Source organism: Capsicum annuum, unplaced genomic scaffold, assembly GCF_002878395.1.
Source record: "Capsicum annuum cultivar UCD-10X-F1 unplaced genomic scaffold, UCD10Xv1.1 ctg4639, whole genome shotgun sequence".
Classification (NCBI taxonomy): domain Eukaryota; kingdom Viridiplantae; phylum Streptophyta; class Magnoliopsida; order Solanales; family Solanaceae; genus Capsicum; species Capsicum annuum.
Window position 1 is genome coordinate 1 of NW_025853955.1, and position 26,155 is coordinate 26,155.

The 26,155-nt window shown below is 35.8% G+C and overlaps 2 protein-coding genes and 1 long non-coding RNA gene across 3 annotated transcripts; 2 read left to right on the forward strand and 1 right to left on the reverse strand.

Annotated features, from left to right (window-relative positions):
* The first annotated feature begins 351 nt into the window (after window positions 1-351).
* Window positions 352-4,875, forward strand: LOC107854031 (LRR receptor-like serine/threonine-protein kinase GSO1). Its single transcript, XM_047403663.1, has 4 exons — window positions 352-1,482; window positions 1,561-1,776; window positions 2,266-4,292; window positions 4,381-4,875. Exons 1-3 carry the CDS (start codon window positions 435-437, stop codon window positions 3,402-3,404), a joined length of 2,403 nt encoding a protein of 800 aa, XP_047259619.1. The 5' UTR covers window positions 352-434; the 3' UTR covers window positions 3,405-4,292; window positions 4,381-4,875.
* LOC124892357 (probable LRR receptor-like serine/threonine-protein kinase At3g47570) lies at window positions 3,495-4,712 on the forward strand. Its single transcript, XM_047403659.1, has 3 exons — window positions 3,495-3,526; window positions 3,649-4,292; window positions 4,381-4,712. The coding sequence occupies exons 1-3, from the start codon at window positions 3,495-3,497 to the stop codon at window positions 4,710-4,712; spliced, it is 1,008 nt and encodes a 335-aa protein (XP_047259615.1).
* Window positions 4,876-4,952: 77 nt separating the features above from the next.
* Window positions 4,953-13,114, reverse strand: LOC124892364. Its single transcript, XR_007050208.1, has 3 exons — window positions 12,592-13,114; window positions 12,209-12,394; window positions 4,953-5,288 (listed from the first exon to the last, which is right to left on the reverse strand). It is a non-coding gene; the product is annotated as an uncharacterized LOC124892364 (long non-coding RNA).
* Window positions 13,115-26,155: the final 13,041 nt, after the last annotated feature.

Below are 26,155 nucleotides of genomic sequence, written 5' to 3' on the forward strand. Positions count from 1 at the left end.
TAGGATAATCAACCATCAGCATGGTATAAGTGAGTGAGAAAAGGCCCTTTTTTTAACGAATAAAATGTTTTTTGATTGAATTTATCATTTCATCAGAGTATAGAAAGTAATTCATTGGACAAAACTTGACTATTTAAGAAGGCTCTCATTGCTCCACTAGTGCTAGGTTGACTAAACACTTTGGTATTATTTAGTGTGGCACTAAGCTTTACCAGAAATAAGCACACAAAAATTAAAGCAAGACTTGGTTGACTTGCCAAGTCCGTGGCAGAATAGAGGACTTTTTTGCCACCATACTTATAATTCTTATTGAGATATGAAAGGCTTGGTGGATTTGGACGTATTAGTATTGATATGACCAAAAGGGAAACCTCATTGCTATTTAAAGTCTCAAAACCACATGTTATAGAGCATATCTACTATTTTTTGCAATAATGGAGAAAGCCTTCACATTTTTTCTCTTAACACTCTTGTTGCTTATGGCTAGTTCAGCCATGACCCATACCAACGTTACCACCGATCAATTATCTCTTTTGTCCTTAAAATCTCAAATCATTTCCGACCCCTCTCACTTCTTGCATGAAAACTGGTCTCCCGTTGTTTCTGTTTGTCATTGGGTTGGAGTCATTTGTGGTTATCGTCACCAACGAGTGAAGTCCTTAAATCTTTCCAACATGGCTCTAACGGGTAAGATTCCCCCTGATTTTGGAAACCTCACACATCTTGTTTCTCTAGACTTGGGAAGCAACAATTTCCATGGAAATTTGCCTCAAGAAATGGCACGCTTGCGTCGGCTTAAGTTTCTTGATTTAAGTGTCAACAACTTCAGAGGGGAGGTTCCTTCTTGGCTTGGGTTTTTGCACCAACTTCGATTTCTAAATCTTAGGAATAATAGTTTCACTGGTTCCATCCCTTCTTCATTTTCTAATATATCCGAACTTGAGACTTTGAATCTGAAATTCAATTCCATAGAGGGTCAAATCCCAAAAGTGATTGGAAATATTCTAAACCTTAGAGTGTTAAACTTGGGAGGTAACAAGCTCGTAGGCTTTATTCCTACGTCACTCTTGAATGCCTCAAGGTTGGAGATTTTGGAGATATCTTATAATTCACTTCAAGGAAACATCCCAGAAGGGATCGGCAATCTTCACAACTTGAACTGGTTGTCCATACAATATAATCACCTTACGGGTTCTATACCATTTACAATTTTCAATATTTCTAGGATGGAATTCATTGCATTTACTGGCAATAGCTTATCAGGAAGTCTTCCCAATGGTTTATGCAATGGTCTCCCATTACTCAAAGGGCTTTATCTGTCTTATAACAAGCTTCACGGTCATATGCCTACAAGCTTATCAAGTTGTTCTCAACTTCAAATATTGTCTTTATCATATAATGAGTTTGATGGACCAATACATAGTGAAATTGGCAGATTGAGTAACTTGCAGATATTGTATCTTGGAACTAACCATTTCACTGGTATGTTTCATCTTATGAATGCTAGTACTATTATATCTTATTACTTCAGAATTTTAATATATTACACATTAATTTCAGGGATGATTCCACAAGAAATTGGAAATCTTGTTAATTTGGTAGAGTTAGCCATGGCTAAAAACCAGATTACTGGCTCTGTCCCGACCTCCATATTCAATATCTCATCGCTGCAACTTTTGTCACTGTGGCAGAACAATCTTAGAGGATTCTTACCACGGGAGATTGGGAACTTAACCAAGATGCAGCGTCTAGAGCTTAGTGGAAATAAGCTTATAGGTACATATAATTTCTAATTGTGTATTTCTCAGTTACTTTTAATAGATCCATTAGAACTATTAAAATTCTATGAATTTATGCATGTAATGAGTAATAAAATGTAACAATTATATATAAATCTTCTAAACACCATATAAAGAGCGTCTTTTAATGTTTAAAAATAATCTTTTTTAAGAAATAACCAGTAAATTTGAACTCCTTTTGGTCGTTAGCTAACTTCTAATAAAGTATCAGTTTATATATTTGGTCCATATAAAAATACAAACCTGCACAATCAGAAATTCATAGAAAATTAAATTATGAATTTTAATGGAGAAAAAATATATATAATATGTACATCCTTCTTAAGACTTTGATCAATAACAATTTTTGGAGTTCTTGTTGACACCTTTTCATCAGGTCAAACTAAAGCATGAATCACATAGATAAGCATTGAGCTAAAGAGATAAGCAATCTCATTGTATTCATTTTTTCTTCATGCGTTGACAGGTGAAATACCCAAAGAGATAAGCAATCTCGTTGAGTTGGAGGAACTTGATCTTGGGAGAAATAGTTTTAGTGGTTCACTTGATATGGAGATCTTCAACATATCAGGGCTGAAAATAATATATCTTTCATTCAACAATCTATCAGGAAGCCTCCCACCAAACATAGGTTCCATCTTACCCAACATTGAAGAGCTTTATCTGAGGAACTTAACCAATCTTGTTGGGACTATTCCTCATTCCATCTCCAATTGTTCAAAACTTACTATTCTTGAGCTTTCTAACAACCAACTCACTGGCTTGATTCCCAATTCTCTTGGATATTTGACTCATCTACAGATACTAAATTTAGGGGGAAACAATTTAACCAGTGACTCATCATTAAGCTTCCTGACTTCCTTAACCAATTGTAGAAATTTAACAGACCTTTATCTATTTTTGAACCCACTAAATGGCATGCTTCCGGTCTCTGTAGGGAACTTTTCTACGTCTCTAATAAAATTTTATGCCAGCAGTTGCAAAATCAGGGGGCGAATTCCAGATGAAGTTGGGTACTTAAACAGCTTATTTGACCTTGATCTTACTGGAAACAACTTGGCTGGATCGATTCCCACGTCAATCGGCAACTTGAGAAACCTGCAGGGTTTGTTCTTGAGTAATAACAAACTTACAGGATCTATCGGTGATAATCTATGTAAATTGCAGCGCTTAAATGTCATTGACTTGACTCAAAATCAACTTTCAGGTTCTCTTCCTAATTGTTTAGGAAAGGTTACATCCCTTAGAGAGATATATGTGGGTTCAAATGTATTGAGTTCCAATACACTACAAAGCTTAGGGAACCTTAAAGATTTAGTGGTTCTTGACCTATCGTCAAACAACATGGTTGGTTCTTTACCTCCAGAAATAGGAAATTTAAAGGCTGCGACACTGATAGATCTGTCAATGAATCAATTCTCAGATGGAATTCCTAGAGAAATTGGAGGATTGCAAAATCTGGTGCAGCTTTCTTTGAGACACAACAATTTGCAAGGAGCTATACCCGACTCAATGAGCAACATGGTAGGTTTGGAATTCCTAGACCTTTCAAATAATAATATATCTGGAACATTCCTAAGTCTTTGGAGAAGCTTCAAAAGTTGAAGTGTTTCAATATTTCTGTCAACAAATTGTATGGTGAAATACCCTCGGGAGGTACTTTCAAGAACCTCTCGAGTTAGTTTTTCATCTACAATGAAGCATTGTGTTGTTCTTCAAGATTTAGTGTCCCGCCATGCCCCACTTCATCAAAACACAGATCAAATATTAAAAAATTTCTAGTTCTTTTTCTTTTGCTGGGTATTGCCTTAGTAGTTGTTCCTAGCACCTTTATTTTTTTATGGATAAGGTATAGAAAAGGTAAAAGAGCTCCTCAACAAGCTGATTCATTGTCTGCCATCACAAGAGAAAGAATTCCATACTATGAATTGATCCAAGCAACTGATGCGCTTAGCGAGAGTAATCTGATTGGTTCTGGAAGTTTTGGCTCTGTTTACAAAGCTGTTCTCAAAAGTGGAACTGCCATTGCAGTTAAAGTGTTCAACCTGCAACTAGATGCGGCATTCAAGAGTTTTGATACGGAATGTGAAGTTTTGTGCACACTTCGCCATAGGAATCTCGTTAAAGTCATTATTAGTTGTTCCAATCTTGATTTCAAGGCTTTAGTGCTCGAGTGTATGCCTAATGGAAGTCTTGAGAAGTATTTGTATTCGCACAACTACTTCCTTGACACCAAGCAGAGACTATCGCACAACTACTTCCTTGACACCAAGCAGAGACTAAGCATAATGATAGATGTGGCATGTGCTTTGGAATATCTTCACCATGGGTGCTTGTTGCCTGTTATTCACTGTGACGTGAAGCCTAGTAATGTCTTGCTGGATGAAGATATGGTTGCCCATCTCAGCGACTTTGGCATTTCAAAACTGCTTGGTGAAGATAAGGGTGATTTGTACACTAAAACCTTAGCAACATTGGGGTATATTGCACCAGGTACTTCTAATAGTTTTGCTGATTATTCCTTTCTTTTTTTCCCACGTAGAAAGCATATTGCATCTTTAAATGAATTGTTTGACTGTAGAGTACGGACTGGATGGACTAGTATCAACAAAGTGTGACGTCTATAGTTATGGGGTCATGTTGCTGGAAACATTTACCAGGAGAAAGCCTAATGAATTTGATGGAGATTTTAGCTTGAAGCAATGGGTGAGTTATTCACTCCCAGAAGCAGTAATGGACATTGTAGATGTCAACTTGGTAACACCACAGGGTAATCAGAAGGAGATAGATGTTGTGGCTTCAATCATGAAAGTTGCATTAGATTGTTGTGCTGAATCTCCGGCAAGAAGGACAAACATGAAATATGTTGTAGGGATGCTGCAGAAGATCAAGATTCAACTCCTTGCATGTTGAGCATGTTTTTGGAATCTGTTGCTCCAATCTCATGATTGTTTTTTTGTTTTGTTTTGTTTTAGCACTTGATTTGTGAATGATTCTGTTTTCAGAAATGCTAGATGGTTGCAATAACTCTCACTGTTTCTTCTTAATATTATTGTTTGCAAGGTGTTAATTCCTCTTAATATTATTCAAATTAATTGCTTTCCGGTATGCTAGATGGTTGCAATAAATCTCACTGTTTGACTGTACAAAGGGCATAAGCTCATAGAACTATAACAGATTCATGAGGAAAGTAATTGTTGTTGAAGCCAATAAAAGGGCAGCCTGGTGCACAAAGTTCAAAGAAAGGGTTTATCGTACATAGCCATACCTTGCATATTTGTAAGAGACCGTTTCCCCGGCTCGAACCCGTTACCTCCTGATCACATGGAAGAACCTTTACCACCTACACCAATGAGTTGGTTTAATTCCTCAATTCTATCAGCGTCAGTTTTTGGAGCCACCAAATAGCAAGATTTATTCATGTTCACTAGTTGGCCAGAAATGTGTTCATGGTCCTTCGGGGTGCTTAGCATAAGAGCTAGAGAGTTGCTATTACATGAGGAAAAAATAATTTTATCATCACCATTGTATAAGTGAGTGATAATAGGGCATTTTTTCATGAACAGAAAAATGAATAAAATCTTTTTCTGAAAGAAATTATTCATCATTATAGAAAGTAATTCACTGGACAAAACTTGACTATCAAGGAAGGTTCACATTGCCTTGGATAATCCACTAGTTCTAGGAGGACAAAACACATAATTCTAGAGTGGGCCACAAGGCCGGGCATATGGGGAACGTCTAAGAAGTGCCTCAATGCTCCACAACCGCTACTTTGATGTAACACCCCGCATTTCGAGCTAGAATGCAAAGCATCATTCCTAGGCGTAAAGGTTCCAAAAACCAATAAATCCTATGCAAATTTAGTGTGTTAATAAATTATGTAGTGTGGGAATCTAGTTGAGCATGAATTGAGATTATAAAGGTCCCTTAACACAAGGATGAGTTAAAGCTTCCCTATCGTTTGAGTTTTAGTTAGCACCTAAACTTGGGTCAAATTCAATCAACCATAAATTTTTGTATATATCGAATTAGAGGGCCTTCTATATAAAAAATGAAAGATCTTTGAGTCCTCTTTCCAATGCCTCCAGTTTCATTTTAATCCGATATCGGGGTAAAATGTTATGTCCATTCTCCAGAGAGGTGTCAAGCTGCCGAAGGTGCAACGACCGACCCGACGAATGTCAGGCCCATGAAGGACCTTCAAGAAACCCTTCGCCTAAAAACAGTAAGCTTAGTTACTGGACATGTCCCAACGGTAGAGGTGACGGTCCGTCACCAGCCTGAAAGTTCATTAAGTTGACCGTCGGTCGATTCCAAAGTGCGCAGATGGGACATTTTTAAAGGGGTGTTTTGGTACGTTATTAATCAATTTTCATCAGTTATACATCATCAAAACTTCCTCTTCACTCTCAAAAACAAGATCAAACTAGGGTTTTCCCCAAGAACAAGAAGTCAAGAATCAATCTTTAAGTCCAAGTTTTTCAAGGAACAAATCAAGATTCGAGTCCTACTCTTTAAACTAAGTAATCTAAGGTACGTGGGGTTTTCCTAAACTACATGGGCATGGTGAAAATATTTTTAATAATATTTTGAACGTTGAGAAATCATCACAAAAGGGTATTGAAATTTCAACTATAATTATGCATTGTGAATCTTTCTTGATAATAAAGTTTTGGTCTTGAGGACTCCCCCTTTAAACTCGATTATGATTCATATATATACGTATGCATATGGTTTGGCATTTGAAACTTTAATTTAGAGCATGAATATTTATAATTCCTCTCTTGTTATAAATCCCCTTGTGTTCATATGTTATGAATTGTTTCAACTTCATATTAAGAAGTATGTACAAACGTCTTTATTATTGTTTATGACTTGGTTTTGATTATGAATTGAATAGAGAGGTTTTTACATGTTAATAAATGTTGAAGATATATAATGAAAGAATTGCATGGCTTGTCACAAAATACATGACCACCACATGTTTGTTGAAATGTTGAAAAGAGAGAGTCTTTGCATATTTTGACATATGTTTTGAAGTATGAATTCTCTTAAACTGTTTGAATGATATGGTGGTCCAAACTTTATGTTTTGAATGAATAAAATGCAAAATGATTTTTTATGGCTTAGAGATATGACTTGCAAGTCTTGGTATGACAATACCAAACAGATGAATGCCATAACAGATTCAGAACAGATTAAACTATAGATTTTACTTAGATTTTCATATTTTGAAATTTAGAATGATGCATGTTTATAAAGAGTTAAAAATGAGATTAAAGAGAGTTAGGTGGTTACCCGAAGAAGGAACAAGTCAGACGACTCATTTTTCGAAAACGTGATTTGCCGACACGGGTTGATGTTACCCGAAAGGGAGATGGTACACCGGAGACGGACCTGTGGCGTAGTAGATAAGTAGATACTCCAATCCTTGCGGCAAACTTGGGTTGGGGGCTTGGCCTCCGAGTCAAGTATGGATTCTATATAGCCCGTGGAATTGTAGAATTGTAGGGTGTACCACCTAACTCAGAAGTAAAACAAAGAATGGAGTTACATCTACAGAATTGTTTTAAAGCTTTTTGAAATTGCCCATGTATTTTAAATTACTTCATGCATAACATTTTTATGAAATGTTCTCACTTATGTTGTATAAAAGTATATTATTTTGGATTGCTCTGCGTACCAATGCATTTGTATTGACCCCCTATATTTCAAGGTTTAAGGCTCAGTCCAGGGGTCCCGCTGAGCCGTAGATTTGTCAGATAGAAGTGTACTATTGCTGAGCCTCCCTTGTTTTGGAAAACCTATTTTTAGAACATTATTATTTCATTATTTTTTGTCCGACTAGGGGCCTTGTCCTAGTTTTTAGACAGAAGTTGTTTTCATATATTAGAGATTTCGCAAACGGGTGTCATGTATTTTTGAATGTTTATGAATTAAATTTTATATTGCTCAGTCGAAGTAAGATAGTGACCATGTTTTCATTTTGTTATTTGGCATATAGAGATTGGCGCCTGAGCCTTTATGGTTCAGGATGCCCGTCGCGGCCAGGGCCTTGGCTCAAATCATGACAAACTTGGTATCAGAGCATGGTTCATGGTCCCAGAGTGTCTGCGAAATCGTGTCGGGTAGAGTCCTATTTATGGGTGTGTAGCGCGCAACACTTATAAGTAGGAGGCTACAAGGCATTTAGGAATGTTTCTCGTTCTTCATGTTTTAGTTCATGCTATGGAGTCAGAATGTTCCTCTTTCATACTCTAGTTCATTCTATGGCATCATCCATACGAAAGTAAAGTTAGCCCAATTCTTTTCTTACTCTGATGTTTCTAGACATGTCTCATTTTCAAGGTGATTCAAGTGCAAAAGCTTAGAATCCAAATGATGTGGTCCGTTTTTAATTGAGTCATAAAAGATTATAAAAATTGTGCAAGGACTTAAGAGGAGTCCGTTAGTACTTTAAAGTGTATTGATTCTAGTCTAAACTTTGGTGGCAATGAGCCACTTTTGTTAGTTTGATGGCATATTTGAGCCTTTTCTTTGTGTTTTAATTAATGATGTGGACCTCTAGTAAAATGACACATGGCAGGACTGTTTTTGAAAAATCACCGTTAACAAGTAATGGCATAGATGAACCTATTTTGTAACGGTGATGACATTGTATGCAATAAATCCTTTTGGAGCTGAGATAACAAACTGCGTGAGCCGGACAAGTTAGCAATGCCCCTATAATTTTCCTTGTCATCCCTGCAACATTCCAGTAATCTTGGCCACTAAAGTATGCCACCTTTTTTCTTCACAACTAGATTCGACATCCAAAATATTTAAAAGGAAAGTAGTATTCGTTGAATCCAATAAAAGGATAGCATGTTGCCTAAAGATCCCATTATGTGTGTGGTCTAAAAGAGGGTCGGACCACAAGGGCCTATTGTACACAGCCAGCCATACCCTGCATTTCTGTGGGAGGTTGTTTTCATAATGATAAAGTTGCTGCCATGTGACCAGGAGATCATTGGTTCAAGCCTTGGAAACAGCCTCTGGCAGAAATGCAAGGTAAATCTGCGTACGATACACCCTTGTGGTGAGGCCCTTCCCCGAACACCGCGCATAGCGGTAGCTTTAGTGCACCGGGCTACCATTTTCATTGTTTCCACAATGCTCGAACCAAGAACCCCCGGTTCACATGACAACAACTTTACCAGTTACGCAAATGAGTTGGTTTAATTCCTCAATTCTATCAACTTCGTGTTTGGAGCCACCAAATAGCAAGATTTATTCATGTTTATTAGTTGGCCAGAGATGTGTTCATAACATAAGAGCTAGAGACAAAAACAATTAATAGTATAATCACCATGGTATAAGTGAGTGCTAAAAGGGCATTTTTTTAATGTACTGAATAATGAATAAAATAGTTTTTGAATGAATTATTCATTTCATCATTATAGAAAGTAATTCATTTGACAAAACTTGACTATTAAGGCACTACAGAATAAGTTAGTAAATGTGGCACTACTCTTCACCACACAATTCTGCAGAATATGAAAGCAAAACTATTTACAAAGGCTTATTTGACTTTCCAAGTCTTTGGCTGATTAGAGGACTTTTTTGCAACCATATTTAATATTCTGATTGAGATGTGAAAGGCTTGGTTGATTTGGTGGTATTAGTATTGATAGGACCCTGAGTTTGATGGTCTATTATTCAACCCATCAAATGTCAAACTTTAACTATATAAGTTCATCTTTTTTATTTCATGAAACTTCTAACCCACATGAGCATAATATCTGGTGACACTAAGATACATATTTTCTGTATTAGTTTTTTCAGTTGTGAGTTTCCTAATCTTTAGGCATGTAGCTGTTGGTAGATTTAGTTCCTAGTTTTTCGAAAGTTCTGTTTTTGAGGAATTTCTGTATTTAAACAGCTTGCTTTTTGTTTCAACTTAATAACAGATTTCTCTTTTCCTCTTCATTTGTTGTATGTTTTTCCTCTGTAGACATCTACAAAAGGTCAGGATTCAACTTCTTTTTGGCACAACCCCTATGCACAAGTCCAAACTTTTTTTTGATATAGTTAAATTTACTTTTTATAATTCTAATAAATCAAGCTTCATGAAAACACCAGACAACAGATGTCACGCTTCATTTCTCGCAATTCAACAATTAGGAACAATCTCTTACAAAGCAAGACTTGGCTGACTTGCAGTCTTGTACAAAGTCTTTGGAGTTTCGATCAATTAGAAGAATAGTTTTTCCACCACAATTAAGGTTGCAAGACATAAAAATTTTATCAGATATTTTATTTGGACACTGCTACAAACCTGTATGTATCTGGTTTTACAATATATTTATAGGTACACCCATTCTGGTTTTGATTTTAACTACTTCAGATTTGAGATATCTGAAATTACATATAAATGAAGTTCAGACATTTTTACCTCAAATTCGGTCTTGCTGAAATCTTTGGAATTTGGACTGATAAGAGAAATAAACTTGTCACCACAATTACGGTTTGCAAGACTTGGTTGATTCCACTTATACATTTTTGATTGCTTGAATGAGAAAATGGAAGTGTCATTTGAATGAGAATTGACTTGCCGTCTCGAAAAAGTATTTGTAGTTTGGACCTATTAAAGAAATAATTTTGCCACCATAATTACGGTTGAGTGTTGGTCAAGTCTTTGAGGCCCACATAATTTAGGGAACCAATTAACTGAACAGTCAAATGACAACAACCAATACAAATTTATGTTGTGAACTTTTTAATAATAAAAATTTATTAAAACATCTCTAAAACAAGTAAAAGTTACCGTCAAGGTTTGTAGTGGGATGGATCATATAAGTCCTCTTTTAGTTACACATCTCCAGTTCGCATGCTGGTGGGGAAACTCCATTAATAGCCTCAAAATAAGGTGAATTTCAAATTTTACCCCAAATAAAAAAGCTTGATAAAAATAGCCTTCAACTACTAAGTGATACATTTTTAGACAAAATTGATCCTGACCAATTGAGTAAATTACATAAATATCCTCATAATCGATAACAACTCAATACTTATGCATCTTTTTTTTTCTCTCTTTTTAATTTTACTTTGATTTTTATTTTTTATTTTCTCCTTTTTTTTTTTATTTTACTCAATCTTTACTTTTTCTTTTTGCCTCTCAACTTCTTCTTTTTTTCTTTTTTATTTTACTTTGATTTTTTATTTTTTTTTTATTTTTTTGTTCTTTTTAGTTTTACTCAACCCTTACTTTTTTCTCTTTACTCCTCTCAACATTTACTTTTATATAAAAAACTTTTTTATATTTTTCTTTGATTTTTATTTTTTCTATTTCATTTTTTCTCGACCTTTATTTTTATTTTTATTTTTATCAACTATTATTTTTTTTTCATTCTCTCTCAACTCCTACATTTTCTTTGATTTTTATTTTTTTTATATTTTTCTTCATTTTCTTTTTTTTTTCCGCAATTTTTATTATTTTTGATATTTTCTTCAATTTCTTCCAATCAAGTTAAATTTCATGAGCAAGAGTTGACACTATCACATTATAAAGGTAAGACTTATGACTTTCAAACAACAAGGTATGTTTCATGGACAAGAGTTGACAAAACCATATTTTAGATACAAGACATATGACTTTCGAACAACTAATGCGTCATGGGCAAGAGTTGACACTACCATATTGTGTTTTGATTTATGAGATGTTTTATAACTCGTACCTTAGAGACAAGACTTAGCTCAAGGACTTTCAAACAGTAAATTATTTCCCACGGGCAAAAGTTGACTCTACCACGTTATATTTTCATTTATGAGATGTTCAACAACTATTGTCATAGAGTCAAGACTTAGCTCAAGGACTTTCAAACAACAAATTATGTCCCACAGGCAAGAGTTGACACTACCACGTTATGTCTTCATTTATGAGATGTTCTGCAACTACTGCTTTAGAGGCAAGACTTTGCTCAAAAATTTTCAAACTATAAATTATGCCCCACGGGATTCAGCTTCTTTTATGCACAACCCCTATGCACAAGTCCAAACATTTTTTTACATATAGTTAAATTTACTTTGTATATTTCTAATAAATCAAGCTTTATGAAAACACCAGACAACGGATGTCACGCTTCATTGCTCGCAACTCAACAATTAGTAACAATCTCTTACGAAGAAAGACTTAGTTAACTTGCAGTCTTGCACAAAGTCTTTGGGGTATGGATCAATTAGAAGAATAGTTTTTCCACCACAATTAAGGTTGCAAGACATAAAAAATATATTTGGACAGTGCTATAAGCCTGTATATATCTAGTTTTTAAATATGTTTATAGGTACACCCATTTTGGTTTTGATTTTAACAACTTTAGATTTGCAATATATGAAATTACATATAAATGAAGTTTAAACAATTTTACCTGGCTAATCTTGCAGAAATCTTTGGAATTTGGGCTGATTAGTGGAATAAACTTGCCGCCACAATTACGGTTTGCAAGACTTGGTTGATTCCAATTATACAAATTTGATTGCTTGAATGTGAAAATGGATGTGTCATTTGAATGAGAGTTGACTTGCCGTGTCACAAATGTAATTGGAGTTTGGACCTGTTAAAGAAATAATTTTGCCACCATTATTACGGTTGTAAGTTGGTTAAGTCTTCGAGGCCCACATAAGTTAGGGAACCAATTAACTAAAACCAATTAACTAAAGAGCCAAATGACAACAACCAATACAAATTAATATTGTGAACTTTTTAATAATACAAAATTATTAAAATTTCTCAAAAACAAGTAAAAGTTACCGTCAAGGTTTGAGGTGGGATGGATCATATAAGTCCTCTTTTAATTACAGATCTCAGGTTCGCATGCTAGATGTGGAAACCCCATTAATTGGCCTTGCATAGCACGGATTCAAATTAGTCTCGGTTCCAATGCAACTACACCCACTGAACAAGTATTTTAGGCCATTTATTTTTTGAATTGTAGACAAGTAAAGATCAAAGGCGGGAGTGACTTTTTGTTAGATATATCACTATTATTCATCACACAGTTGCAGAGAAAATGAAAGCAAGACTTGGTTGACTTGAAGTATTGCAAAAGTCTGAGTTTGGATCAACTAGAGGAATATTTTTGCCACCATAATTACGGGTGCATGGCCCACATATGCTTAAAAAAATTTAGAAAGCCAAGTAAATGAAGAGTCGAATGATAGCAACAACCAATATCATATAGAAGTGCTAAATTAACTTCTACAAAAAGTAACTAGAATATAGACGTCTCCAAATTCTGTCCTAGAGATAAAAGGATAATAATTAATAAACAATGTTATGATCAACTATATAAGATTAGAGGAAGATGACATACCATTTTTACGCCATACAATTCTTGAGAAAATAAAAGCAAGACTTGGTTGACTACTTGACTTGCAAAAGTCTTTGGCTGATTAGGGGAATTTTCACACCGTATTACAATTCTGAATGAAAAGTAAATGATAGAAGGAGTATGGCATTTCAGATTAATCAGTAGACATCATAGGACGACAATGCTGAAATAACAATAATTATATCGCATCAAGCATGAAATTTGCCAGAATTAGATTTCCTTAACATGTACACAGTTTAAGTGAAGTAGTAGAAGTCAAATACAATGAAAAACAACACTTTTATGCCATTTGAAAAACCTGTAGAGCAAAATACAATTTCGAGATAATAATAGAATCCTCCATTTTAAATAGGGATGACAATGGTGCGTTGCGGTGCGGATTTTTTTCAAACCCACAAATTTTAAAACCACACTGCATCACCTATAAACCCATATAAACCCACCCCACACTCATACCCACACCGCACCGCCCCATGTTTTTATTTTTTTTATTTTTTTATTTTTTGAAAAATTCATAAATCTATTGGAAATCATAATATTTTCAAATCTACAACTAGAAAATAATAACAATTAATTTCTATTCTATCACTTTTCATTAAGAAATTTTCAAAAAGTATCACGTGTACAAGTAATGATCAAATATCATGTTTTTTTTTTAAATGAATAGAGATATTAAAAAAGCTATAAAATTATTTATTTGTAGTATTATATATGTTATTTTAAGTATCATAAAATTTTAAGTAAAAAATGCATATAATTTTAGGTATATTCACGAGAATAATACTAATTTTTAGCTTTTTTAATTTAAACCCACATATATCCACAACCCGCACCGCACCACAACATTTTAAAAAAAATTACTTTAACCCACACCGCCCCCTCACCGCCCCATTGCCATCCTTAATTTTAAACTAACTAAAAGGATATAAAATAAAAGAGATAGAACATGTCTAGAAAACATGACTTAAGAAAAGTTAACAAATAAAGTGTGTACAAGCTATTTTGACTTAATAACTTTTTAAATAAGACAATCCAAACATGCTCTAAATGTTGTTTACTTTTTTAGAAGGGAAAAGTCTCAAATATGCCATTGAACTATGAGAAATGGATGATTTATTCCATCAGTTAAATATTTGGCTCCTTCATGTCATTGCTGTCACAAAACCAGCTCATCCATGCCATTATTTTTTAATGGTGAATTTTCAAAAATAGCTTTGCCATGTGGCTTGTTATTAGAGATCCATGTCATTGATTAAAATAAGAGAAAAAGCTCAAATATTCCACTGAACTATCAGAAATGACTCATTATGTCATTAGTTAAAAATTTGGCTCATTCATGCCATGTCATTATAAAATCAGCTCATTCATGCTATTACTTTTTAATGGTGAATTTTGAAAAATAATGTTGTCATGTGGCCTTTTATTAGAGGTCCACATCATTAATTAAAATAAATCTATTTTAGTTTCAAAATAGAGATGCTTTGGAAGAGAAGAGGTCCAGAGAAGTTTTTTTTTTTTCTGGCAAAGTGGCTATATTTTCAGCCACTTATGTCACGACCCGAGCCGAGGCCCTGGCCACGATGGGCATACTGAACTATAAAGGCCCGAGAGATCCTTTAGCATGTAATCATAAGCAAATTCATACATAAATCAAAGTATATAACAGTGTTAATTGGAACTTAAAATCTGAAATGTGTCAACAAGATATGACAATTCACCACTTCAACTACCGTCTACGAAGCCTATACTGAATACTAACTGTCTAGGCTGGTTCAAAGCCCCCGGCTGGACCATATACTGAAAGACTAAACATATAAATAAATGTCTTTCAAAAGATGTATGGCTCACCAATTTCGTCAAATCCTAAGTGTTCTACTATTGTGATGGACCATGGGACTATACTGCATAACTTGAAATATAGTGGGTCAATACAAAAAGGTACTGGTATGTAGAACAATCTAAAAATAAAAATTATATTTTTATATAACATAGGTGAGAGTATTTCATAAAAGCATGTCAGCATAAAAAAATTGAAAATACATGGGCATAATTTAATAAGCTTCAGAACATCTTCTAGATATCATGACTTAACTTTTTGTGTTACTTCTGAGCTAGGTGGTACATCCTACATATCTACAATCCCATGTGCTATATGGAATCTTCCCTTGACTCAGTGGATAAGCCCCCAACCCAAGAATACCGCAAGAGCTGGAGTCTCTACATCTCTACTATGCCATAAGGCCGTCACAGCGTATAATCCCCTATTTCATAGCAATATAAAAACCCATGTCCGCAAATCACGGTTTAGGCCTATGAGCTATATGAACTCATGCCTTCTTTGGGTAACCACCTAATTCTCTTAGATCCCACTTTTAACCTCTTTAAAATATGCATCTTATTAAAAACATGATCTGAAGTCTGGAAAATCTATAATCTATTATGTTCTGACTCTATCATGGCATTCATCTATTTTGGTATCATCATACCAAGACTTGAAAGTCACATAAGCCAAACAATATCATGTCATAGTCTTTTCATTCAAAAACATGTTAATGACTACCAAAACATTTAAACACTTCAAGAGAGTTCTTATTTCAAAACATATGAAACTCATGTAAAATACTCTATTTTCAATACATTGACAAAGTTTGGTCATCTCTTTCATCAATCACATGTAATCCCTTAATTAGAAAACATGATCATTTATAAAACAAGGAAAAAACCCTCTCTATTCGTTCATAAGACAATAATAATCCATAAACATTGGCAAAACATTTAAACTCAACTTTTAACCATCAGTGTAAACAATCCATAACATTATTAAGATAATGAGTTTCATAACAAGAGAGGGAATTACATGAATGATACAATACTAACTGTGTATCAAGAGATTCAAGCCAACACAAGGACAACAAGATGATCAACAAAGTGCTAGTGAATCGAAAATGGCCACACATTACTAGGCTTCCAACACTTGATTTTGGGAACAAGAAAATGATTTTAACAACAAGAACAACAAAGAACAATAATTCTAGTGAATAGAAAGAGCCCCACACGGCTTCACTAGACTTTTAGATTCAACAACACAATGATAAAAAGATTACAAGATATAGAAACTTGACACACAATATTCAATGATCTAAGAACCCTAACAAGAGAAAGGACCCTAAGATTAATGATTATTAATACCAATCTTACTTGGACCAAGAGGAACTCAAAGAACCCCAAGATCCTAGTTTCTAGCCAAGAGATAATACTAGTATCACTCAACAAGTGAGTTTTCGAAATTGGGGCTTCTCCAATGGAAGAGAGAAGTTCCAAATAATTTCAAGTGTTTGTTTTCTTCCAAAATATGAATGAACTAAAACCAAAATAACCCTAATATTGTCTGTATATATTACACCACAAATGAAAGGTGAAATGAACATTTAACCCTTTCCATGGGGTGGACTTGGAGTGTAAGTTTATTATACTTCGAAGCTCCTCTTCACACTTAAAAATATTTAAACCATTTGGTAGATCAAGTGCCAACTCACACATGACCATTTGCATGAACAAGGCTTGGAGTCGTTGCAACTCATGTACTTGGCTTTGTGTGAAAGGTATCGAGCTAGGAATTCCTGTATTATTCTCTCCATCTTGAAGGGAATTTGTCCTCAAATTAGGATCATTACCATTCTCCACCGTTTCAACCTGAGAGAGGTCACACATGTTGAAAGTGTTGTACACTTGATATTTCGGGGGTAGATCAATCTTGTAGGCATTGTCGTTGATCCTTTCTAATACTTAGAATGGGCCATCACCCCGCAACATCAAATTAGCATTCCTTTGAGACGGGAATCTATACTTCCTTATGTGCACCCACACCCAATCTCCCAATTCAAGAATGAGCTTTCTTCTTCCTTTGTTGGCTCTTCTTCTAACTTCTTGGTTTTTCTTCTCCAACCGCAACCGCACCTTCTCATGTAGCTTCTTCATGTCCTTGGCCCATTTGCTTCCATCTAATCTTATCACAAGATCATTTGGAAAAGAGGTTAAATCAAAATAGGTAAGGGGGTTGATGCCGTATACATACTCAATAGGTGTCATCCGTGTGCTTAAGTGTATAAAACAATTATAAGTAAACTCAATCAAAGCTAAGTGCTCCTCCCAAGAAGTCATTTTTCCCATAACCATGGACCGTAGCATAGACCCTAAGGTCCTATTTACTACTTTCGTTTGGCCATCAGTTTGTGGGTGTCATGAAGTCAAAAACAACAACTTAGTACCGAGCTTACCCCACACGGACTTCAAAAAGTGGCTTAGGAATTTAGAATCTCTATCACTCACTATGGTCCTTGGAAGACCATGAAGTTTAACAACATTATCAACAAACAAAGAGTATACACTAGGCGCATCATCATATTTGGAACAAGGATTAAAGTAAGCCATCTTGGAAAATCAATCCACTACGACAAAAATACTATCCCGCCCTCTTCTAGTCCTCGACAATCCCAACATAAAGTCCATTTATATATCAAGCCAAGGATGCAAAGGGGTGGACAATGGGCTGCACAACCCGTGGGGTTGGAGCCATGACTTGTCTATTTTGCACTCAACACATTGGCCGCAAATTCGGGCCACATCCTTTTGCATTCTAAGCTAATAAAATTGTTCTTCAAAAATTTCAAGGGTCTTCTCGACCCCAAAATGGCCCATTAGACCCATTGTGTGCTTCCCTCATAAATAATTCTTTCCACAAACTTGAGGGAACACACAATCCTCTACCCTTAATCAAGTATCCATCAAATTTGGTATAGGGATGGGAACCCCTATCCGTAACCCACCTATCACTATCCAACTCTTGACTTTCCCTATAGATAGGAGCGAAGTGAGGGTCCTCGAGCTATAAAGACTTGAGGCTTTCAAACCCCATCAACTTAGATGACAAAGTAAACACAAACACATGTTTTCGGGATAAAGCATCAACAACCACATTGTCTTTACCCTTCTTGTAATAAATAACATAAGGAAAAGTTTAAAGAAATTCAATCCATTTTGAATGCCACTGGTTAAGCTTGTCTTGTGCCCGTAGATGCTTCAAGGATTCATGATACATTCAGATCACAAATTCTTTAGGCGATTAATAATGTTGTCAAGTGGCCAAGGCTCTAATCAAGGAAGAAAACTATAAATCATACATAGTGTAGTTTAGAGTTGCTCCTTTGAGCTTTTCTCTAATGTAGGGAATAGGCTTCAATTCTTGTATTAAAACCATGCCTATGTCGACTTTGCTGGCATCACATTCGACCTCAAAAGTCTTGTCAAAATTTGGCAATTATAGCAAAGGGGCCGATATGAGCATAGCTTTCAAGTCCTCAAAATCCTTAGCTTGTTCATCTCCCCAATTAAAAGGCCGATCCTTTTTAATCAATTTGGTCAAGGAGGCAGCAATGGTACTAAATACTTTGACAAAATGTTTATAAAAACTAGCCAACCCATGGAAGCTTCTCACTTCATCTATGGATTTGGAAGTTGGCCATTTTTTAATGGCGTCAATCTTAGATTCATCAACTTCGACCGCTCTTGAGATCACCACAAACCCAAGAAATACAACTTCATAGACCCCAAAAGAACACTTGTCTAGATTAGCATATAACTTCATCTTTCGGAGGACATCAAAAACACATTGTAAATGCTTTACATGTTCATCTAAGGACTTACAATACACCAACACATCATCAAAGTAAACAACAACAAACTTTCCAATAGATGGCTTCATTATATAATTCATTAGACTCATAAAAGTATTTGAAGAATTTGTTAGTCCGAATGGCATAACCATCCATTCATAGAGACCAAATTTGGTCTTGAAGGAGGTTTTCCATTCATCACCTGATTGTATACGAATTTGGTGATATCCACTCCTCAAATAGATTTTAGAAAACAAACACGAACCATTCAATTCATTAAGCATATCATCTAGCCTAGAAATAGGGTGATGATATTTGGCTACTATCTTGTTGATGGCTCAGCAATCAACAAACATACATCAAGTTCCATATTTCTTAGGAACAACTAGCACTAAGACCACACAAGGGCTCATACTCTCCTTGATGTACCCTTTGTTGAGAAGTTCCTCAACCTGGCATTGCAATTTCTTGGTATCCGTTGGGTTTCTTCTATTAGCTGGTTTGTTGGTTAATTATGAACCTGGCACAAAACCAATTTGGTGCTCACTGCCCCAAAGTGGAGGCAATCCTTTCAGAAATTTCTTTAGGAAGACATCCTCATAATCCTTTAAATCATGAGACATAGGAGGAGAAATGGAAATGTTAGCGAGGTTAGTATTAAAAAAATAAGCCAAGTAAAGCATCAGAGTGTCCTCATCATGATCAACAAATAGTTCCTTCCTCCTAGCCATCATCAGCATGCTCCCATTCCCCTTAGAACTTAGGGACCCCTCAGCTTCCCCTACTCTTTTTCTCTCAGATTCCCGTCCTTTCCCCTTACTCTCGGCCTTCTTTTTCTTTTCTCTCAATTCCTATAGTTTTTGGTATAATTCATTCACTTGGGAAGGAAATAATGGATGACATCGACCTTTCGGACATCCTTCTCAAGGGTATACCTATTGGACCTTCCATCATGTTTGGTCGACTTATCGTATTGCCAAGGACTTCCTAACAACAAGTGACAAGATTGCATAGTATTACGTGACAAAGCACCTTGTTATGCCAGTTGTCCACCTTAAAATGTATCACACATTGCCTTGTGACCTTTAACTCGCTGCATTCATTCAACCATTGAAAATTGTAAGGACTAGTAGGAGGTGTATCAACAATTTCAAGAAGTCCACCATTGCAACACTAACCACATTCACACAACTTCAACTATCTATCACCATAGTACACACTTCCATTCATAAGACATTTAGTATGGAATTGATTCTCCCATTGGCTAGGATAATCTATCACCATACTAATCATGGCACGTCTCACTAAAAAGTTTGGAGCCACACATTCTTGTTCTTATGGATAAGCATCCTCACAATCATCATGTGGTTCACTCTCAGTCGTCCTTTCATCTTGAGCCTTGGCCTCACTTTTATTACCCTCAATACCCACTTCTTTACCAAGGAAATACAATCTACCTTCCATTAGGATTTTATTGCGTCGGTTAGGTCATTCATTGGATTTATGCCCCCAACCATGGCACTTGAAGCATTGGAACCCTTTAGGATTAGGATACTAGTGAGCCTCTTGCCTTGGGGGGATTTTGTGGACTGCTTTGGACTTAGGAAGCTTAGTATTGGCTGGTTGGTCCTTGTTTTTGGGCCAGCCCAAAGAGGATTGAACCATATCCTTTCCCTCTGGCCAACTCGAGGTTGATTTTTTCTTTGCTTTGAATGACGACCTCTCTTTAAGTTTCCTTTCAATCTCAAGAGATGCTTAGAAAATACCTTTGATTGTATCAAAATTGTGGAGTGTCAAATGAGTGAAGATCTCTTTGTTCAACCCACACTTGAACCGAATGATGTCATGACTAATTTGTTCTCCACGATGATCAAGTCTCAACATGAGTTGTTGAAACTCATCATAATATGTCATCACACTTCAATTCCCTTTCTGGAAGTTGTAAAATCTAGAAAGCAACTCATGTCGATAACTCTTAGGAAGGTTCTGTTGTCTCATTAAGTACCTCAACCGAAACCAAGGTAGTGGTTGTCCATCAATCAACTCATTACCAAACCATTTGACGTATCCCCACCATGTGTTAGCATAGGCTTCAAAGTGAGCTATGGCATAACAACTCTTCTTTTCCTTCGAGATATCATTCACTTGAAACACCTTATCTCATGCCGACTCCTAAGCAAGATACACCTCGGGTCACTTTTACCCATAAAGATAGATAGGCTCAATTTGATGGAATTGATGTCTACATCTCTCTCTTGGTATCAGTTTCCCATTTCTCCATACCATTGGTATCTTCTTGGATCCATACGTCCCTATCTCATCCCCTCCTCCCTCATGTAAGAATTTTCAAGGGATCCATAACCTTCATAAATATTTCTACCATATTACTCAAAGTAGATGGGATGATTTTGGACATTTGGAACTTGATTTGAAGGGATTGGATTTTGTGGAGGTGGTGGTCTTTGGTTCAGTGGAGCTCGAAAGGAAGGGTTTTGATTTAGTAGAGGTATTGGATGCCCAAGTCCCTCTTGTATAACTATAGAAATTTGAAAACGGGTTGGTCTATTGGAGTCTTGGGTTAGGGGGTTAAGGGTGGTTTGGCTTACGGCATTTAGTGGAGCTAGTGAAAGATTTGGCAATTGTGACCATATTTCAGGAGTAACGGTGGCGTGGGAATTTTTATCATGTCCACCTGATGAGACTGTCGAGGAGTAGAAGGGTGAGAGTTAACTTGAGTCTCCACTTGTTCTAACCTTCCAATTTTTCTAACCTCCCACTAATAGTCGTCATTCTCCCCTTATGGCTCCTACTTCTGTGTTCAACCTTTCTAGAGTTCGGGTCATAGCCTCAAGAGTGACGCTCATATTCTTCATTTAATTAGAATCCATGGTTTGAGACATGGATCACTCCATTTTCAAGGTATCAACTACACAAGAAACAAACAAGTTAGTTTAAAACATCTCCTCACCCCCACTCACTCGGATCACTCACCCTCGAGCTCCACAAGTGTTGTAGATTGGCTTGTAACACATGAATCCTTAAGGTTTTAGTACGCTCTTGTCCGGAGTGGATTCTTGTTTTAAACTCAAAGAATTCCCATAGGACTAGAGTAAAGGAGTCACAATGTAAGTAAATGACAAAAGCATACAAACAAACAATGACATGAACACAAGGTTTCAAAGGAACCTAGTAGGAATGTACTAGATTGCTAATTAGTTCTTGAGTTAATTAGAAGAAACTAAGATTCAATAACTAGTAACTAGAATATCAAAATTGATCTTAATTGAAGATGTGAACAGTGGTTAAGGTGACATGGCATCATGGTATTGGTGACGGGTCCATACATTTTGTTCATCAACTTTAAGCCTTAATTTCCCAATTTCGTAATAGATGACTTTGCGTTTTTTTTTAGGGAAAGTAAAGTCTTGTAACTTTTTCAACTTTTTCCAACTAAAAAAAGTGAGGCTTGACTTTACTAGTTCCACAATACAAGGCTCCTTGTTTTAAGGAAAAGTAGTTGTTAAATCAAGGAAGTGATGTTGGTAAGTCTTCTCACAAACAACTTTACAACTTTATCTTGCAACCTTTTTAGATCTATTTTAGTGTTTATAGTGGTCAAGACAAGATATGAGGAGAATATCAAGATGAACACCACAACAATACTTCAAGAGCATAACCACAAATATCAATATGAACACCACAACAATACTTCAAGAGCATAACCACAATTCACCAACAACATCCCACTTTAAACGTCAAGCAACTACAACACACAACTCGGCCTACTTCAAGTTCATCAAACTACCACTTTAAGTCCCCAATAGCAATGTCAATATGTTAAGCTCAACTTAGCTTTAGACATTTTTTGTGTTGATGAGAAATAAATCAATACAAGAATCAAACTAGACAAACAAAATTACTGTAGATCTAACAACCATTTTTGGCCAAAATGTTCAAGAACACACTTTTGGTAAGAGTTTCCCAAGATTGGTTTTATAAGAACAAAAACAAGCCTTGATATTTTATACCAAATGATAAAATACTAAGTGTGTATCAAGATATTCAAGACAACACAAGGACAACAAGATGACCAACAAAGTGGGAGTGAATCAAAAATAACCACACACAGCTTCACTAGGCTTCCAACACTTGATTTTGACTCATAATATTCGGTGATCTAAGAACCCTAACAAGAGAAAGGACCCTAATATTAATGAATATCAATATAAATTTCTTACTTGGACCAAGAGGAACTCAAAGAACCCTAAGATCCTAGTTTCTAGCCAAGAGACAAAACTAGTATCACTCTACTAGTAAGTTTTAGGAATTAGGGCTTCTCCAATGAAAGAGTGAAGTTCCAAAATATTACAAGTGTTTATTGTCTTCCAAAATATGAATGAACTAAAACCAAACTAACCCTAATGTTGTGTATTTATATTACACCACAAATGAAAGATAAAATAACAATTTACCCCTTGACATGGGGTGGCCTTGAAGTGTAAGTTTATTACATTTCAAGGCTCCTCTTCAAACTTACAAATATTTAAACCATTTTGTGGATCAAGTACCAACTCACACACGGCCATTTGCATGAACAAGGTTTGGAGTCGTTGTAACTCACGTGCTTGGCTTCGTGTGAAAGGTATCGAGCTAGAAATTCCTGTATCAATAAATCTTACTTTCATATAACTTTTCATACTCATAACATCCATACATATGAACATAATTCAAGTTAAGGAAAAAAACCATGGTTTGAACAAGATTTCATCATAAATCGGGATTCCCAATGCATGCTCTCAAATCTCATAATACGTGTGTACATATATACTTTAGAGCTTGTAAAAAATTTAAAATTTATGACCAAGGAGTTTAGGATAGCCCCACATACTTTAGATTGACGAAAAAGTCAAGAAACTTTGACCTTTGAGGATTTATCTCTCAGACCCTAGGTTGTTTTCTCTTCTTGTTCTTAACGAAGATGGACTAGGGATTTTTTTCGGTGATAAAACATGAATATGGATTTTAATTTTGACTAAGAGTGTTTCGGAACGGTTATTGGATGTGAAAAGTCCTTATTGCCTTAAAATAACATAAAAATGGAGCATTTACACCGCTTGCCATTAACCATATGGCGCACAGCCCATGACCTAGAACCTATGTGGGCGACGCATGCCCCATTTCCAAGCAACAAAGTAGGCAATACACGCCCCATTACCTAGAAATTACAGTGGTGGTTGGCGATGGAAATGAGACGCACAACCATCACATGGAATCTATTTTGCGACACACTCTTAGTTTTGAGGGGCCAAAACTCCCCCAACACCTCCCCCAACATCTATACATGGTCTACCATCAATACGGGAGGTCCTAAAGGTCATTCTAAATGCATTAATAGAGTGTTATAACTATGGGGTGTTACATTATCTCCTTATTAGGATCATTCATCCAAGAATGATGGATAGGAACTTATTGAAGCTCTAAAAGTATGGAATAAAGGATGTAACCTTGCATTGAATATTTTTTTACAACAAAATATGCAAAGGTATCAAAAGAGACTCATAATAACCCCTAGTGAATCGTGTATGAAAGAAGCATGAGATAATAAGAATTGACATAGAGATGAGCTTGCACATGATTTATAGGGATCATGATCATTACAACATACATCATGATTTTATTTGGGAATCATAGGCCTGATTTACATCAGTACAAATCATGAAATAAGATTTCACCAGAGAGAGGAATAGAAGTATTCTCTACCTTATAAGATACAATGAATAGACCTAAAATTTAGAGACACTACTCAACTATGCCCCAAACAATAAATAACATACTTCATCATTTCCAACTTATAATTCTCCCATCACATATCTAACCACAAGAGTTTAAGTCCCACAGGATAGTAATTCTATGTTGAACCCTAACTCGGTGAAAAAAGGTTCTAGGATAAGCTATGGGACCCCATACTCTATATCTCTTTAAGAATATCACTTCACCTTATCACCATAATCCAACAACCTCAGGACTTGATTCAAGGAATACTAACCACATACCACATAGGTTTGTATATTCATCTATCACAAAATTCAAGCCTATATTTACTATACCCATTTCATGGATCTCCCTACTAAGACCAGCAAATTCAATCACTCTTACAAAGATTTTTGCCACATATCTCTTTCTTAACTATTTCACATAATGGAAGTTCATCTTCTTCTTTCCCCCTTCACCTATAACCTTATCTAAAGAAATTACACCAAAATTTTCACATGCAAGAACATCCACTCCCCCACTTAAGTCACTACTACTCTTCCATAACATCAATCATACTATCATTAAGAGGATCATTGAGGGACTCAATCAAAAGCATCATGAATGGGAGTAACACTATTCGACTGTAACTTATACTTATTGCACTACTCAAGTTGGATGATATGGGTGTCACAGGCTTGAGACTATTTACTAGAAGCCAAACTCGGAAAATACAAAGACTTCAAGGAGCATTTATGAAAATGGATACGATTGATCTTGTTGCAAACTCACCCAAGTGAGTGTATGCCTTGACTTGTGAGGGATGACCTTAGGTGCTCAAAATACACCCCAAGGCTGCCCCAAAACACTCTACACCCGCCATCCCTTCATTAAGGGTAAAGGGGTCCTTTTTGAAACCTTTTGTAATATACTATTTAAAGTGTGTCCTTTAGTCTTGTTCCTTAGTTAGCTTATTCTTGAAATTACTTGTAATATTGTAACACCCTACATTTTGGGCTAGAATAAGAACCATCATTTCTATGCATAGATGATCCAAAAGCCACGAATCCTATGAAAATTTTGCAGTCAATCAATTATGTAGTGTGTGAACCTATTTAAGAATGAATTGAGATCATAGACGTCCCCTAACACAAGGACGAGTTGGAAGCTTTCCTATCATTTGAATTTGAGTTAGCGTCAAAACTTGGGTCAACTTCAATCAACCATAACTTTATGCATATAATCAATTAGAGGTGATACTATATATCAAATGAAATCTCTTCGAATTATCTTTCCAATGATACAAATTTTGCAAAAATCCGATTCCCGAGCGAAAAGTTATGGTCATTTTAGTGACTGAGATAGTAGCATCATGCGATAAGCGTGCGACGCACGCCCTATCACACACACCAAAATTTCAGGTTCTGTTTCCAAATTTTTAATGGAAAAATGGGTTTCTTCCATCCCTTATCCAGCTATAACATGGGATTAAACTCCCAAAACACCAAAATACGATTCTTTTCTCTCAAATTCGTCAAGAACTCACCCTAGGGTTTCAAAC